This window comes from Lacerta agilis, chromosome 6, assembly GCF_009819535.1.
Source record: "Lacerta agilis isolate rLacAgi1 chromosome 6, rLacAgi1.pri, whole genome shotgun sequence".
Classification (NCBI taxonomy): Eukaryota; Metazoa; Chordata; class Lepidosauria; order Squamata; family Lacertidae; genus Lacerta; species Lacerta agilis.
In genome coordinates, this window is record NC_046317.1 from 55,773,204 (window position 1) to 55,791,861 (window position 18,658).

Genomic DNA, 18,658 nt, shown 5'->3' on the forward strand with positions numbered 1-18,658 from the left:
GTCAGTTGCAGCCTTATACAGTGGTACCTCAGGTTACAAACACCTCAGGTTACAAACACTTCGGGTTACAGACTCTGCTAACCCGGAAGTAGTACCTCAGATTAAGAACTTTACCTCAGGATGAGAACAGAAATCGTGCGCCAGCAGCACAGCGGCAGCAGGAGGTCCCATTAGCTAAAGTGGTACCTCAGGTTAAGAACGGTTTCAGGTTAAGAACGGACCTCCAGAACAAATTAAATTCATAACCAGGGGTACCACTGTACATCATTAAATAGATTTGCACCACAAGCATACTGACGGAGAAAAGCTGCTTTCGGGGGGAACTGAAATGTTCTTCCCCACCCCTCTCCATTCCAAATGTTCATCTTTTTCATGCCTGTTTGCAGCCTAATCCGCTACTATTTTGGCACAATTCCCACTTGCCCCTTGGTTAGGGAACTTACCCTATCAGGATGATGCAAGAAATGTGGTGGCATCGTAGTGTGAAGTAGCCAATCCTCTCTGGCTCTGTGATGCTGTCAATGGGGGCAAATGAAGCCTGTTGAGAATAGGGTCAAAGAATGAGGTGGCACAGAGAACTCCAGGGAATCAGAACCATCCCTTGCCTTTATTCTAAAGCAGCTTCATAGAGAAATGCATCTGCATCTGCAGCCTTTTGAAAGACACTCAAAGGGTTTAAAGGGTGACAGGATGATCAGTACATTAACTAATAATACTTTGATCAACTTAGCTTCATTCTTTAAAAATTGCTGTTCCCACTAAATAATAAGCACTAACGTAACTCTGCTCAAAGCATGCGTATAAAGAACGATACACATTGCAAGTAGATACAGGAATGGGACTGTTTGGTATCTGTTTCCATTCTTTAAGCTGCCTGCAATGGGAGCACAAGCAAAAGGTTCCAAGTTTAATCCCTGATGTCTCTAGGTAAGACTGGGAAAGGCTCCTCTCTGAAACCCTGGAGAGCAACTACAGTCAGTGTAGACCAGTCTTCTCCAGCCTGACACTCTCCAGATGTTTTGAACTACAGAGGCCGTGCTGACAGGGTCTGATGGGGAGCTGTAGTTCAAAGCAGCTAAAATAACGTTACCAGACGTCCCCATTTCCTGGGGACAGTCCCCAGATTTACAAATCAGTCCCCATAGAAAATCCATTGAAGTTGAAAAGTATCCTGGTAACCTTAATCTAACGGCACCAGCTGGGGGAAAGCTTGTGTAGACAATGCTGAGGTCTGGCTCGGTATAAGGCAACTTCCTATGCTCCTATCTGCAAACTGCATCTAGTAGCAATTCACACTATCGGCTTAGATTGATCAAATACCAGTTGCTGATTGGTGGTGAGAAAAATTCATAAAACTTTTGGCTGAATCCTGTACTCTGCTTGGAATATCTCAGCAACATTTCAGCTTGAGACTGCCCTGCTGTCTCTTTCCCTTTGGCTCTGCTTGGTTAAGTCCATTGAACCTTCTACCGCTTTGCCTTTAAAGATAAACTTCTGTCTATCCCCATTTTGAATCTGGCCTTCATCCTCCCTGGGAGAAAACAAACCGGAGATAGTTTTGTTACCTGGAGATGAGACGGTACTTGGAAGGTTGAATGTTGCGGATGTATTCTCTGTGGACAGATTGTTCTTAATTAGGCCAGATGGTGTATGACAAAGCACATTTTCATGCTTGTACTCGTTTTCATGCAGTTTATCTGTTCTGTGCAGCAAAGCATGTTAGTGACTTAGGGATATGGTGCGAAAAGAGCTGGACAAGGGCGGCTCACAAACATTTGGACTTCGACCTGTGATGGGATATATAAAAACCAATATAAAATCGGCAGACACATTGGATCACTTACAAAGAGCCTCATCCATCAAGTCCTGGTTCCCCCAGGTGCCTCTGGGAAGCCCACAAGCGGTTGTCCCTCCTGCAACTTGTATTCAGTGAACACTTAGCCATCTTTCAAAATGGGCTTCCCTTGCTTTTTAGAAGCCTGATTTTCCAGGGAACCCCCAGAACTCATTCAGGGCAACAGGAATAGCAATGGGAAGTGGAGCTAGCTAACATGCTCGTCCCCATGCATGCACACACACACCCTTGCAGATTTACTAAATGAAATGAAGAACAACTCTAGAGGGCCACACCTCTCTTCTGAAATGATAATGTCCCATGAGGTAATTGAAAGGCATCAAGGTCATGGGGGAACAGCAAAAAAAAAAGGGGGGGTATTTCTGACTGTGTCATTAACGTATAAAGGACTTGCCCAAGGCTGTCTTTCTGCTCCAGCCATTATTCCTCTAGCAACTTGGTAGATGACTTATGATCCAATGGTGTTGAGATACTTCCTCAGTTCAGCCTCTGAGTGGTAGGTTCAAAGCTGTTTATCAACTTGGCCTGTTTACCTCCTTTGTTCCGCATGCTAATCAATGCTATAAAATATTTTACAATGAGGCCTGACCTACAATTTAAGAAGCCAACATACTCTCCTACCTCCCACTGCACCCTATTAGTTGCAGAGCCTGTCATAAGCATAAGAATGTTTTGTAACATGCACACCACTTCTAGAGCATGAGTCAAAACCAGCCGCACACTCTTCACCCGGCTAGCGCATTAACCTAAACGCAACGATCCTTCCTTTAATGATGGTTTCCTTTGAAATTACTGTTTTGCACCAATGACACGTTCTTGCCACTCCTCTTAATTAGCACTAATATAAATGAGATCTATCTAAATGTTTTGATTTTTAAAATTATTTACTTGCTTCATTTATCTAACATCTTTCTGCCAACGCACTCCCAAAGTTGTTTGCCGTTTAATACCACAGCTTACAGTCTATGAGGCATGCTACTAGAGGGAAAAGGGGTGAAGAAAATAAGCAAATTAAAGTCACCAACTAATTCACAATGTTGTATTGTGGAGTTGCCTAAGCAGAACTACTGGAGGCAGTTCTGGGGGGGAAGAAGCTAATTGTCAGCTGGTCCTGGCTGAGCCAGTGAAGGAAGGCTTGTTGCCTAATCTCTCACTCTGATGCATCTGGAGGAATGACCACTGAGAGACAATTGAATAACAGAATCAAAGAACTGTAGAGTTGGAAGGGACTTTGAGGGTCATCTAGTCCAACCCCCTGCAATTCAGGAATCTCAATTAGATCATACATGACAGATGGCCATTCTACCTCTGCTTAAAAGCTTCCAAGGAAGGAGAGTCCACCACCTCTTGTGAGAGTATATTCCACTGTCGAACAGCTCTTACCGGCAAAAAGCTTCTTCTCAGATTTTATGTTTAGTCGGATTCTCCTTTGAACTATTTTTCTAAAGGGTTTTCTTGTTTTACAAAGGTATATGCAATGTCTCTCTCGTATTTTTCCTTTGAACTAAATTGAACTAAAACAGACCAAACAGATAGAGATCCTTTCACACTCCAGATGCTGCTGAACTACAATTCCCATCAGCCCCAGCAAGCATGGCCAGTGACCAAGGATGATGGGAGCTGTAGTTCAGCAACATCTGGAGGGCCAAAAGTTTCCTACAGACAAAATGGCTTTCTAGTTTGATTTTCTGAAACCTCCCATTCACTACTCAATTTCCACTATGCATTTTGGGAATGCATACTAACTTTTTGCAATAGAGAATGTTTTTTAAGACATATTTTAAAGATAACTGATACATAGTTTTTATTCGGCTGCATTATGTTTGCCTACTTATGCGTTTGTTACATTTTATATGAGTCATGCTAGGATACCCTCCTGGTACTAGAAAGTGTCCTTCAAATTTTAGTATAAACCAGGGTGGGAAACCTGTTGATTTTGTTGAGCTACAACTCCCTTAATCTCTTGACCATTGGTCATGCTGGCTGTGGCTGATAGGAGTTGCGGTCCAACATCTGAAAGGCCAAATTCCCTGCTCTTGGTATAAACATGGACACCACAAGGAACTGCAAGATTAATGCTATGTTTGCACAAGCCTCCAGATAACTATTGCCAGGCATGCTGCCCTTGAGACAGAGGGGGATAGCTAGCTGGAAGTGTGTTTGTATATGTGTTTTTGTCAATTTGTGTGATTTTGAGGAGACATATGTTCAGCTGTAGCACCTAAACTAACTCAATACTGAAGGAGTTCGAGCCTGTTTTGCTACTAGCCTTGTTGCAAGGGTGCATTTATATTGATGGTTTTAGCTTCTTCTAACAAGAAGATGAAACCTATCCATTCTAAAGGAAATCAGCCCTGAGTGCTCACTGGAAGAACAGATCCTGAAGCTGAGGCTCCAATACTGTACTTTGGCCACCTCATGAGAAAAGAAGACTCCCTGGGAAAGACCCTGATGTTGGGAAAGTTTGAGGGCACAAGGAGAAGGGGACAACAGAGGATGAGATGGTAGGTAGGTAGGTAGGTTTATTGCGGCCATGTGGCCCATATCACATCGCAAAACACATTCATCATAATAAACACAGAGTAAAACAATTTAACAAATTTAAACAATACAGTACAAAACCAATTTTAAAACAACCCATTTACACCCTTCCATCTAAGTCACACTGAGATCTGAGTAGTCCAACTGAACTAGTTTTTTTTATTAAAATAAAAAATATGTTAAAATTAATTTATCACCTATTTTATCGGAGAGGATGAGATGGTTGGACAGTGTCCTCGAAGCTACCAACATGAGTCTAACCAAACTGCGGGAGGCAGTGGAAGACAGCAGTGCCTGGCGTGCTCTGGTCCATGGGGTCACGAAGAGTCAGAGATGACTAAATGACTAAACAACAACAACAACAACAACAACAACATAATTTGAAGGTGTAATGCACTGAAGTGCTGGAGAGGCTGAGCACAGTGATCTACTTCCAAAAATTGGACAACCATCATATATACTAATATCTATGGGAATGTTATGCATCTTTAGGAAAGGGCTGTGGTTTGGTGGTTAAGCATTTGCTCTTCAGCCAGATTCAATCCCTGGCATCTCCAGGTAGGCTTGAGAAAGACTCCCTGCCTGAATCCCTGGAGGTAACTGAACCGTTTCTCAGATCTGGGAACCTCTCACCCACAGATCCTCTCTCCATGTGGAGAAGTATTTCTAGCCTGCGTTAGCCTGCATTCAGTCATACTGAAGTATGTTCTCTAGATTATATAATCTAGATTCTGGGACACACTAAAAAAAACTGTGATGTGGGGGTGTTGGCAGCAAAACCGCCTCCCACACATTGCTTGGATGCCTGGCAAAGGAACAGGCTGAGGTAGGTACTGTTTAGATAAGATGAGCTTTAAAACAACAATTGCGTCGCACAAATTGGCACCTTCAACCTATCCAAACACACATTCCAGAAGTGGGCAATGACATTACGTGCCTCCCCAGAGCACTCAGGCACAGGAAGAGGAAAGAAACCGCAAGACACTCCAGCATGCACTTGAATCAGCTGAGCACGTCTGTGTATTGCTTTGCCTTGGAAAAGAGAGAGAGAGGAAGCAAAGCGAGAGCGTTCTAAAAATTGCCAGTTAAATAGCGTCTCAAATGCAGCAGGTGAAATATTTATAAACTCATCCTCCTCCAGAGGGAGTTTTCTGCGTAAGCAAAAGCATCAACCACTCCAACCCAGCCCCAGATTTGACAGTCATAGTAGTTACATATATCCCTTAAGCAAACAAATGAAAAAGCAATGGAGAATCTACAAAAGAAAAAAAAAATATTTTTTCTGCCTATATCGCAAGTGTGCTAATTACAGTATTAGTATTCAGAGGTTGCCGTGTGTGTGTGTGTGTGTGTGTGTGTGTGTGTGTGTGTGTGCTTTCTGCCTCCTTTCTGCACTTTGTGGTACAGAAAGGCACAATATTGCATATTATCATTTCAAGGAAGTCAAGCAGAGCTGAGGTTTCTTAGTGATGCTGGATCCCAAAAAGTCCCTGCAAGGAAGGCATATGACCTGCTGTATAAATACCCTTGCCCCAGAACATTATGTAGCACCGGAGGTGAAACATAATGTTCATGGCTGTCTTTTTTGTTACTCTTTACATGAAGTACAGTATTGCATATCAGACTCATCATCAGGTGAGCCCATTTATATCTTATTGATATTTTCTGATATAACACTCAGCTAACAGACTGGGTGGAAAGGCCCAAGATTAAGGGAAGTCAGAATCCCCAAGCATGATCAATAAAGGGTTCAACTGAACTCAGATGAAAGACTGGTCTTTGACTAAGTGCAGCTTCTGCAGGCTTAGGGCCAAACTAGACCTAGTGAGTGCAAGTATCAGTCTGCTGCCCCTTTGGGTTTGTTATGTACACAGCAGCATACCCTCCAACATTTCTCCAAAATAATAATAATAATAATAATAATAATAATAATAATAATAATAATAATAATAATAGCAGTAATTTTATTATGTATATCCCACTCATCTGACTGGGTTGCTCCAGTCACTAGGGTCAACTTCCAACATAATAAAACATTAAATAAACTTCCCTATATAGGGCTGCCTTCAGATGTCTTCTGAATTTGTATACAGTAGTTACTTATCTCCTTGGCTCAGGGGTCACATAACTCCATACCCTCCGACATTTCTCTGATGAAAATAGGGAAGTCCTAAGGAAAAGTGGGACATTCCAGGATAAAATTAGAAATCAGGAGGGCTTGGGACACTTGGAGGGTCTGCAACAGACTTGGGGAAACCTCTGTATTCTCATAATTGCGAGTTTAGGAGTCAGCTGCTGGGGGCAGAGGGATCTTCACCACCACCCCAATATAGTGTGCATGCACAATGCCATGTGGTTATGTGGGGCGGGGCTTACCAGCCCCCCTCCCCAATATTTTATTCAAGTTGGCACCCCTGTTTGCGGGGGTGGGAGGAGAGAGGAAATATAACAATTTTTCTGCCCTGGTCTCCACAACCATCTCCTCTCCTAAGCTTCTATATGCATTTCAAGGGACATTTTCACGACCTTTATCCACGTGCTCAACTTGAGTCTCCCCCTGTGAAGCGAATGGCAAATAAGCTACTCGTGTCGGTAGCGCTGGCCGCTGGCTTCAACAAGGGAATGGTGATGGTGTGGATGAGAGACTGAGGTCACCTCCGAGTCTCACTTACGGGCGGGGAGAGAGAATAAAGGAGGGAAAAGAAACCAGCGCAGCACAAAAGAGTTGTTTCAGACGTTACAATTTACTTCCGTCCCGTGTACGACAAATTATCGTCGCGTGTAATTACTGCGGGTATTTTCAAGTGCGTGCAAACCAGATAAAGGCAGGTAGCTGCGCTCGGCCACGCCAGCTCTCTAGCAGGCGTGCCGCGTTTCCGAAGTGATGGAGACGCGTGTGCAATTATCACACCTGGCGATGTGCTGCCGCGCAGGTGTTTTCGGTTGTAGGGAAACCACTTTGGGTTGCTTCCTCGGCTGGAAGGTTCTGCTAGCGCTGCAAAGCTGACGCCGCCGGGGCTTCGACTGGGAGCTGGCCGGGCGGAGAACCAGAGCGGGAAGCTCGGGAACAGACCGAGCTGAGAAGACACGGCGGCGGCCTCTGCCCGCCCGGCCCGGCTCGTGTGCGCCAAAGCGAGCGCAGCTGGGGACCATCGCCGCTCTGCTGGCCCGGGAGGCGCGGCGAAGGGAGGCGGGCGTTGCTGGCGCCTGTGCGCGGCTCCCCGGGCCGAAGGGGCGGAGCCAGTCCCCGCCCCGCCCCGCCCCGCCCGCTCCCCGCGCGCGGCACTCCGCCTGCTGCTGCCTGCTGCTTGTAAGCCCGGCGAGCGGGACGCGGGCAAGGCTGCAGCGCCCGTAGAAGGAGGCGAGCGCCGGATCCCCGGAGCGAGCGGCGGGCGGAGGCGTGGGGCGAGCGGAGGCGGCCGCTCCTCGCATGTGACCGACGACGGGCTCGCCCAGGGCGGGACGCAGCAGATCCGGCGGGCAGGTGTTGCTCTAAGAGGGGATTCCGGCGCGAAGACCCGACTCTCCCTCTCGGCCGCGGATTGCAGGCGGGCAAAAAAGAGGCGCGTAGCTAGGGGGCGCCACTCGCCTGCTCCGGTTTCTCGCGCGCGCGCCTGCCCGGCAGTCTTAGCCCAGGGACTTGCTCTAGAGGCAGGCAAGCAGGCAGTCAAGGGAGAGCGAGCTGCTGCGGACGCTGCTTCCTGGCGGGCCGGGGGAGCCGAGGATGTTGTGGTGGGATGCGCGGGTGACGACGCTCTTCAAGAGGAACCTGCAGCCCACGCTGACCTACTGGAGCGTCTTCTTCAGCTTCGGCCTCTGCATCGCCTTCCTGGGGCCCACCCTGCTGGACCTGCGCTGCCAGACCCAGAGCTCCCTCTCGCAAATCACCTGGGTCTTCTTCTCGCAACAGTTCTGCCTGCTGCTCGGCAGCTGCTTGGGAGGCATTTTCAAGAGAACGTAAGGCGACCCCCCCCTCGAATCTCCTTCTCTCTCCTCCCCCCAGTTGCAGGCGTTTCGCTCTCCGGCCATTAGCGTCGCCTGCCTGCCTACCTGCTACCCCCCCCCCCCCGCCTCAGCCCGCTTTCCTCCCGGTGCCCCTGAGAAGCTGTCTTCCCCCCAAGAGAGAGGCCGGAGCATCACAGAGGATGGTGGGAATAGATCACTCTTGGGTCTCTAACCCTTCCTACTTAGGGATCCTGGGCAAAGTTAGGTGCGCCTGAACCCCGTGGGAGCAGTGCCCAGCTCCTCGTAGAACCGGGATGCACAGCCGCATTTGTACCAGCGCTTGAGTGAATGAACTCAGCAGGGTTTGTTTCAGAACAAATGGATGTGCGTAGGAACCAAAAAGATCGAGCCTGAAGCAGCCTGGGGGGAAATGTAGTCTGTGGAAGTGACCTGATGCCTGTTTATAACGTGGGCACCTGAAGGTCTCTTGATGGTTGCTGCACATTCATCACTGTGGCTTGGGGAATTTGATTGAAGTCTCCAGGGACAGGGAGTTCTGCTGTTGTTGGGCAGCCAGGCAGAAAGCCAAACTGTGTGGCTGCTCAGACCTTGTGCATGGATGGTAAGATAAGATGCACTGTGCCTGGGTTGATTTTAAGTGTGTGCGAGGCAATGGAACAGGAAAAAATGGGAGATACTGTAGGACGGTGGTCATGTAGAGCCTTGGTGGTCAACAGCACTAGTTCAGTGTTGTATACTCCAGTGTTTTTCAACCTTTTTTGGGCAAAGGCACACTTGTTTCATGAAAAAAATCACGAGGCACACCACCATTAGAAAATGTTAAAAAAAATTAACTCTGTGCCTATATTGACTATATATAAAGTAATTTTTCCCACGGCACACCAGGCAACATCTCGCGGCACACTAGTGTGCCGCGGAACAGTGGTTGAAAAACACTGGTATACTCAACGCCATGACACCTCTAACCAGTTCTAGAGACAGAGTGGCCAAGTTTATTTTTTGCCAGACATGCTTCTGTGCCTGTAGTAGCAGCCTGACATGTCAAAATCTTGCAGCTCCAGCAGTACGTGTTTATCTGTGTAGACCACTTTTGAAAATAAAGTAAGAATGAGGCATATTTACAGCACAATTGCAGAAGAAGTGAAGAGTCAGTTACCCTAAGAACAATTAACCACTTAAACTTCCCCCAAGACCTTGTTGTGATTGTCAATACAATGGAGGCTATCTTTTTCCATTATGTTGCTTTTTTGCTTCTGGCTAGCAAGTCCAGGTTCTTGCAGACGGGTCCTGTTCAGTGAGCATGTTGTCATCGTCCAAGCAGTGGCGTAGTGTGGGTTGCCAGCACCTGGGGGTGGGGCAGGTGTTGCACCCCCTGGTGGACTGGGCAGCTGGGGTGGAGGTGTGCGCCCAAGCCTTGAAGGCCTGGACACAGCTTGCCTTCCTGTGTCTCCGGAAGGTGGCAGGAGCTCAGCCACGTGGCCTCGATGAGGGAGCCTGTCACGGGGAACCTGTTTGCGCCTCTTTCCGAATTTTACACCCAGGGCCACTTCCCCTCTGTCCACCCCACCCCCCACCCCCCATGCTACGCCACTGCATCCAAGTCTTTGCTTCTGAATTCTTTATACAGCGGGCATTGGGATAAGCAATGTGGCAGGTCTTGTACAATGTCTCAGATTGTAAAGGAATTTTACTGTAACTACTATCCTGGGACTGTGCCAGGCATCTGCTGAACTGCACGAGGGTCAGAGGTTTCCTGGTTGGGTATTTTTGGAAGAGCTGGTAGCTTTCTCATCCAAAATGTGTGTGAGCATATGATTCCAGGAGGCAGCCTTGACTGAACTTGGTTTTAACATCTCTGGTTGTGTATGTGTGAATTCATCTCTCCCTCTGTCTTAACTAGAGCTTTTGCTACTGCAGACCTTCACAGAAGGGACCTTATGAACTAAACACGTGGTCTTGTGAAACCAAGAAAGCCCTCTTTTTAAAAATACAAAGCTTACAATACTCTTGACCGTAATGTTGTGTCTCCTGTGTATCAGAAGTTAAATAGCTTAATGTGGGCACCCATTTCAATGAGTAACAGTTCAGTCATAAGAAGTGGATAGGATGCACTTTGGAGAGTACCTATTCTTGATCAAAAGGGGGTTGTATTCTGAGTACTTTTCAAGATTTGATAGCTCATAATGGCAACACATTCCATCCTTGTTGTAGGAGTAAATTGGCAGGTAATACCTGCTATTCCACATTGAAAAGTTGGAGGTTTTCCTGGCAAACGTTCCACCATCAGGTTGTTTAAAGGTAGCAGAGGCAGTAAAACAAAAGTTGACTAGTGTTAGTAGCAGCATCATGACCAACATTTTGGAATTTGTTCACCTATTGTGATTTATTCCCAATTCACATTTAGCTCAATAGTCTTCTTTGTTCCTCTCCTGCTACCCTCCCACCTTTCTTTCCCCATTGGCCTAAGCTCATCACCAGTGTCTCTGTTCCACTGGCATCTGAGAAACCTTTCCCTCCACCCCCATTCCTTTCCGTCTTCCTTTTTTGCCTGTGTTTATATCCTCTCTTGAATTATTTAAGGGCATATCTTCAAAAGCATTCAAAGGGCTCATCTAAATAAGATCAAAGTAATCTGGGTGCTTCTTGATCGATCCAAAAATAATTTAGACAGGTTTGACACAGAATCCATGCAGAATGAGCTTTATATAACTTCTAGAGCCCTGAGTCACTTGAGTGACTCCCCTGAAATCACCACGGCTGCAGGATTTTTGCTCTGTGGGACCCTGGCTCTGTTGCAGAGCCTACGCAGGCAGACTCTCGGATCTGCTTGCTGTTCCTGTGATGTCAGCATGGATATCTGAGGTCTCTTCCCACATGGAGTTGGTTTCAGAATTTGGGAAACGGGGGGCATATGGCATGATCATGCAAAAACATATGTCACTGAGGAAACAGAACATTGCTGTACATTGACAAGGTATCCTCAGGCTGCAGAAATCTGCTTGGGGATTTCTCAATGTGTTTTTCTGTAACCCAGTGGTTCTCTTGTAAAGGACCTGTTTTAATAACCTTGATGTCAAAACTCAAGCTGGCCTCCCATTCTCCAGAAAGTTGGCAAGCGACATCCAGTGTCAAACAAGCACTTAAATGTTGACGTAGGATAAAATAGGCACAGTAAATATTCCATTGTCACACAGCGTTGCTGGAAAGAACAGTGTTATCCTTGACAATTCATCAGTGATACCATCAATGAGGAATTAGTGTCTCTCGCATAGAGATCACTTTAAAACAGCTTGTAAGTGGTGACTCTCTCTCTCTCTCTCTCTCTCTCTCTCTCTCTCACACACACACACACACACTCAAACCAATCTTCCTTTGCTGTAACTCCTTAGCTGCTGTCGAGCACCAATCTTGCTTGGATTTGTTTTAGGACTGAAACGTCATGCTAATATTTAAGTGCTACTTTTGAGGCATTTAACTTATGAGCATCTTCAAACTACTGTTTAACTGGTCTGCAAATATATTGGCTTTCTCTGGATTATAAATTTGAGAGTTGAACCCAGACTAAAGTCTGCAGCCCTAGACAAGCCTCAGGGGACACAATGGATTTTACTTCTCTGTAAACATGCATAGGATTTTGCTGTAAAGTTATTAGCACTTAGATCCCTTTGGAATATGTAAAATTAATCCCGATTTAGTTCTCATTTAGTTCTCATTAATCCCGATTTAGTTTTGCATAGATTCTAAAGGGACCCAAGTGCAACTTACTTACCCTGGATCTTATCTGGAGCATTTTAAAGATTGGAGTTATAGTTGATTAAACCAGTCAGCTGATTATTAAGCAAGGCATGAAACTCACTGAGGGACCTTGGGCCAGTCACTCACTCTCAGACTAACCTACGTCACAGGGCTGTGAGCTTCTGTGTCACCTTGAGCACATTGGAGGAGAGGCAGACTATAAATGTTAAAAAAAATCAAGCAGAAAACCCTTATCTTGCTTATAAATAGTATATTTACATTATATTTAAAGAGCTGTTTCCTTACTGATTCAGGCTTTAAAGATCCCTCTGAAAACACATTGCTCCAATCAGGGCAAGCATGTAGAGTAATCAGAACAGTGTTATAGATAGAGAGCACAATTCAACAGGGAGCAGTTCTGATTAAAATTAATTACACCGATTATTATTTTTCAGCCCTACAATTATGGACTAGGTTACTCAGCTATCATGGCTTACTAGCCTATATAATTTTACGTTGTTTGCACAGCACATTAGAACTCCAGCTCTTTTAACTGTTGATATGCCCAGGTTTGCTTTATCCCTTATAATAACTTGGTATAAACCTGACGATGTTTATGGGAGTTTCTGTCCAAAACATCAACACCAGGTTGACGTTGGCTGCTATAATACACACATACTGACCTGCTACAACGTTGGGGTGTAGTAGTCCAGGACACTGTTTGGAAACGGAGGCAGAAAGCTGCTCCCTAAGTGGCAACCATAGAATCATAGAGTTGGAAGGGACCCTGAGGGTCCTCTAGTCCAACCCCCCCTGCAATTCAGGAATCTCAGCTAAAGCATCCATGACAGATGGCCATCCAGCTTCTGCTTAAAAACCTCCAAGGAAGGAGAATCTTCAGCCTTCTGAGGGAAATGGTTCCACTGTCGAACAGCTCTTACTGTCAGAAAGTTGTTGGAAATGTAGTGCAGATGACCCCCTGCTTGTGCCAGCTAAATGCTCGATTGTGCTGCCTGCACTGCTGTCCCTCGATGCAGTCATGCCAGATACGTGGGCTTCTGGTCTAATACTGTAGATGCTTAATGTCTTCTGTGGATCTGGTGACCTGCTGAGCAGCATACCTTTGAACTCCTCAGGCACCCTCATGAGAGCAGGTGATGCGCTGACCGTGGGTCATAGGCATGCTCCTTCCATCTGAGGTCGCCGAGAAAACATTGAGCACAGACCTGTCTCTACAGAGCATCTGGAAAGTGCATGACTCCTTAATTCCCTTTGACTCCAGTTACTGCCCAAGATACTATGTGTTTAGAAGCTGGCTTCATCAGCAACATTTCTTCTAAGCAGAAAGTATTTCCATGATGCAGGAAGTAATTCACCACCTCCTGTGTGCAGTTTGGCAGCTAGAGCGTGTGTGTGTGTGTGTGTGTGTGTGTGTTGCTTCATACAGATGTACTGTGACACAGCTCCTTACCATACACACACACACACCATAAATACACCGAGAGAACTATCTTTTTGTGCATGTGCTATCTACACATGGATTTTGTGTATGAGCAGCTTGACATAGGAAGTAAGCACTCAGTAGGCAAACTTATCTTTGGACTCATGTTACTGGTTGAGGAAAAACATCAAGGTTTCAAAATCAGGGTTGTGGGAACCTGTAGTCTTCCAGCTTCTCCTGGACAACAGCTCTCCTCATCCTTGACCACTGGCCATGCTGGATGGGGCTGATGGGAGTCAGGATCTGACAAGATGGAGGACCACACACATTCACCATCCATGTTTTAAATCTACATATTCACAACAGTTCCTATTGAGAGGGGGAAGCTAGTTCCCCAACGTTTAAAAGCTGTAGCAGAGATTGATTATTTGGCTGTAATCAGGCTGTGGTCATTATTTCCTATTCTGTGATGTGCTTTCTTGATCCTGAGCTGGAATTCTCCAGCCTGTCTGCACAGTAGAACTAATTAGAACACATATTTTAGACTGATGCCATTGACTAATTTGTATCCTATTTACTGATTCTCAGGAGTTCGTACAAAACTTAGAAGACAGAAGACAGCTAATTACTTGCCATCCTACAAAAATGGTTCTAATGCCAGCTCTCAGCATGGGCATATATGAATTGGTGCTTATTTATTTCATAATGTAAATTCCATTCTTCTAATACTTGTTTAAAGGAGCTTTAACATGTAGCTCAGTTATGTAAATGATCAAACACAAAATCAAAAAGCTTAAAACAAATAAGCTGTGTCCCATCCTAATAAAAACTATTAGTCACTTTTTAAAAAATCCCTCAAAGCATGCTGAGAGGAAGTTGCATGGTCTGAATGGACATGCACTCTTTTCCCTCACATCCCATTGCAATAGTGGTACAGTACTTGTATATATGGACACAACTGATCAGTCCCCAGCTCTTCCAAGCAGGATGGGGAAAGACTTTGTTTCTGAAACCCAGGAAAGCTACATCTAGTATAGGCAATAGGGAGCCAAATGAACCAATGACCTGGCTCTGTGTAGGGCAGTTTCCTGTGTTCTTCACTATATTTTCAGTGACTCTTTCATATAATCATAAGCATTGGAAGATACCTCAAACATCCTCTAGTCCAGCTACCTGACGGTGTAGGAAATCTGCTGCTACAGCATCACTGATAGGCAGCTATTTAGTTTCTTATTAAACCTCTAACAAAGGAGAGTCCTGTCACCTTTCATGGCAGTCTGCTTCACTCAGTGTTCGAAACTCGCATTGTTCTAGGCGCATTTGGCGACAGGGATTTTAATTTGCATGAGCAGCTATGGTTTTCCCAGTAGTAATGTACGGAAGTGAGAGCTGGACCATCAAGAAGGCTGATCGCCGAAGAATTGATGCTTTTGAATTACGGTGCTGGAGGAGACTCTTGAGAGTCCCATGGACTGCAAGAAGATCAAACCTATCCATTCTCAAAGAAATCAGCCCTGAGTGCTCACTAGAAGGACATATCCTGAAGTTGAGGCTCCAGTACTTTGGCCACCTCATGAGAAGAGAAGACTCCCTAGAAAAGACCCTGATGTTGGGAAAGATGGAGGGCACAAGGAGAAGGGGATGACAGAGGATGAGATGGTTGGACAGTGTTCTCGAAGCTACTAACATGAGTTTGGCCAAACAGCGGGAGGCAGTGAAGGACAGGCGTGCCTGGCGTGCTCTGGTCCATGGGGTCACGAAGAGTCGGACACGACTGAATGACTGAACAACAACAACAGCAGCTTTTAAACTCTGGGCGCAGTACTGCGCCTGAGATTTCAGATTAAAACTGCCACTGCTGGAAGGAAAGGAGGACCTGTTTCTGCCTCCCCACTCTCTGAAGACTGGAGAAGAGACCCTCTTGAGAATATTAGGGGGGTGGGCAGGAGAAGGACTAGACCATGTGAAAAATGAACTTAATATTTTAGCTGCTGTTCTTTCATTTTCAGCTTTGTATTCTTTTTATTTAAAAAGTGCCTAGACATTCTGTTGTTGCACCCATAACCTAGGATGAAGGTGCAATTTAGCTCCTAGCTTTCATATCTCAGTTTCTAACACTGGTTTCACTGTTAAACAAGTTGAACTGTTAGCAGATTCTTCTCATGTTTAATCAAAATTCACTTTCTTGAAATTTGAACCCATTAATTTAGATAATACTCTCTGCTTCATCTCAGTAACAGCCCTTTGAAGAAGCTTTAATGTCTATGTATAGAAACACAGCCAAACCATGATGGGTCTTTTTAGACCCCCAAAACAGTGTGAATATTTGTTACTGGAACTTTTTTTTCTTCATCTGCAATAAATGCAGTGTAGGTGAGAGACTTCTGTACGCCTTGGTCCCCCTACTAGGGAGATCTAATTTGTGAGTCTTGTAATCAGTTAGCTTATGCTAATACACACAACAGCCTGCTGTGTCTCAAAAATTATCAGTCCATCCATCATCTAAATTACAGTAAATGAGCAAGCTATCACATTGGGCTGTGGTGAATCCTATTCTTACTATATTTGGAGAGAGAATTGCAGTCGCCCCTTGCTTCAAGTGTACTGCTGGAAGACACTGCATTTTTTGGCCTTAGCAGCTGCAGACCCCAAGCACACCAAAGTGACAACAACCCAAACTCAGGAAAATCTTGGTCTGCAGTTCAGGTTTAGATCATCACAAAAGTGTTTTTTTATTATTATTTCTAGAAGCCTCTATGTTTTTGACCAAGTCCAACTCCCAAGACTCTTTGAAGCTGGATTGGCTCGTTGGGAGTGGGGAACACAACCAAATGCAATAAGGCTCAAGATGCTATCACAAGGCCTGGCAATGATATTCTGCTGCTCTTGTCTGTCTCACTGCACACCCCTCTTGTGCTGATCAACAGGATGTTGCTAAAAGCAAAGCATCTCATGTTGGAAGAAACTGACCAGTTAATAGCTCCAGCTCCACCCCAACAGGACGCATTTTAGGACTGAAGGCGTGCATAGATTTGTACTGCATCCACCCCATGGTAATATTTCCTCCCATATGTTAGTAAGTGTTAGGGGATGTTGCTTTCTGTATTGTCAGCTCTTAATGCCCTGCTGTTGAGATGAAGTGGGAAGTGTGTGGTGATCTGAACTTCTTTAATCATGCAAGGAAAGGACGTCGCTATTGGCTGCTGCCTTGTAAGTGGCTCTGTGGTTTTACTGAAGATTGGCAAGACGTATTAAAGAGCTCTGTTTTGCAATATTCCCTGAGCCAGGTTTCTAAGAGAGCTTAATATGGAATCTTCCGATGTGTCCTGATTTGGGATGCTGCAAAAGACGAAATAGCTCTGAACACTAGTCCTGTTTTTGTGCATATAGCATCTCCCCCACCCCCACCCTTTTGCAAATAGAAAGGGAGCCCGCTGCTGTTCCGCCTGCTATTTCCTCTGTGTTTTTCACACACACACAAAACATACACACATATATTTTCTCACTGCTCCTTCACATCTGCCTTCCATCCTACCTGGGTTTTCTTAAAGTGCTTTCCCAGTTTACACATTAAGACTTTTTGAGGCTCATTCTTTTTCCCATTGAAACAGCTTCCATTAGCACCGTCTGAGAAGAAGAGATGTTGGAAACATTCAGCATGCTTTGGAACGACTGCACTTGCTTGTTTTAGTTCTTTCCCCATCCCTGAATTTTAAAAGCAGGATTTTTTAATGATTGCATTTTGAGCCATTTCTGAAAGCAGAAGTTTCTGTTGAGTTTTCTAGGCAAGTTTGTCCAGAATGTATATTTATAAAAAACATGAGAGAGACAAAATAGAAAATTCTTTCCAGTAGCACCTTAGAGACCAGCTGAGTTTGTTCTTGGTATGAGCTTTCATGTGCATGCACACTTCTTCAGATACCTCATGTGCATCTGATACCTTCAGATACAGGTATCTGAAGAAGTGTGCATGCACATGAAAGCTCATACCAAGAACAAACTCAGCTGGTCTCTAAGGTGCTACTGGAAAGAATTTTCTATTTTGTTTCGACTATGGCAGACCAGCACGGCTACCCACCTGTAAATGAGAGAGACAGAGAGACACAGAGAGAAACATGGGAGCATCGGAAGGATCTTGTTCAATAGGACCAAAGATCCACCTAGTTTAATACTTTGTTGCCAGAGGTGCTGGATGCCTGTGAAGACCCTACAAGAAGGACACTGGTGCAACAGCCCTCCCCATTTGTATACAAAGCACCTGGTGTTCAAGGTACACTGCCTTTGAACATGGAGGCTCAGTAACAGGGTTTGAGTGTTCGAAATTCCATTTAGAAAGCTTTACTTTGATTGTATCCTCTAGAGACTTTTTGCTAGCCTTAATGGCTTTCATAAAAGCACTTTCAACATCCTCTTGCAGTGCTTGTGGGAAGCAAGAGTTCTAAGGGGAGGAATGGACATAATAGTGAACAGAGTTTTTATATTTGCAGCACAGACACAGGAAAATGCAATAAGTTTATTTAGCGGTCTATGTGTGAATGAGCCTATACTATTCTCTCATAGACCTGGATTCCAATTTGTAGCGGGGAATATAAGTGGGAAAACATACCCTTCTTCAACTCAGAGTAAACAAACAAACCCCTGTGAGCTTCTTCAACTCAGAGCAGTTTTATTGTGTGGTGACACTGTGTTGATGCAGATGGCCAGGCTTTGATGCAAAGCCACTGAGCAGCCACCAAGAGCCACTATGTCTGCATCATCAAGTTAGAATAGTCTCTAAACACTGCTGCCCTGATGCTCCACAGTGAATGGTGCTGTTCCAAAATCTGGGGCCACCACAGAAAAGGCCCTCTCGCATGCTTCCACCTTGCAGACCTCCAAGGGCACTGGAGTTGCCAGCATTGTGTCTCTTGTGGATCTTAACTCCTGAGCTAGTGTATAAAGGAGGAAGTAGTCTTTCAGGTATTTGGAAGTCAAGCCATTTGGGGCTTTATAGATCAAATATAAGATATTAAAGTGGATAGGCAGCCAATACAACTATATCACAAGCAGTGTGATAGGAGTGCCAGTCATTAGTCCAGATGCTGTTTTGCACTAGCTGCAGCCTCTGAGCTGTCTGCTGC

The 18,658-nt window shown here is 45.2% G+C and overlaps 2 protein-coding genes across 2 annotated transcripts in view; one reads left to right on the forward strand and one right to left on the reverse strand.

Annotated features, from left to right (window-relative positions):
- LOC117048687 (ETS domain-containing protein Elk-4-like) overlaps positions 1–18,658 on the reverse strand; it is a 140,382-nt gene that overhangs the window by 68,285 nt on the left and 53,439 nt on the right. The gene's annotated exons all lie outside the window — the stretch shown is intronic.
- Positions 8,052–18,658, forward strand: part of LOC117048685 (major facilitator superfamily domain-containing protein 4A-like) — a 42,637-nt gene continuing 32,030 nt past the window's right edge. Inside the window, exon 1 of the mRNA XM_033152829.1 lies at positions 8,052–8,353. Coding sequence (XP_033008720.1) covers positions 8,121–8,353 — 233 coding nt within the window. The 5' untranslated portion in view covers positions 8,052–8,120. The remainder of the gene's footprint in view (positions 8,354–18,658) is intronic.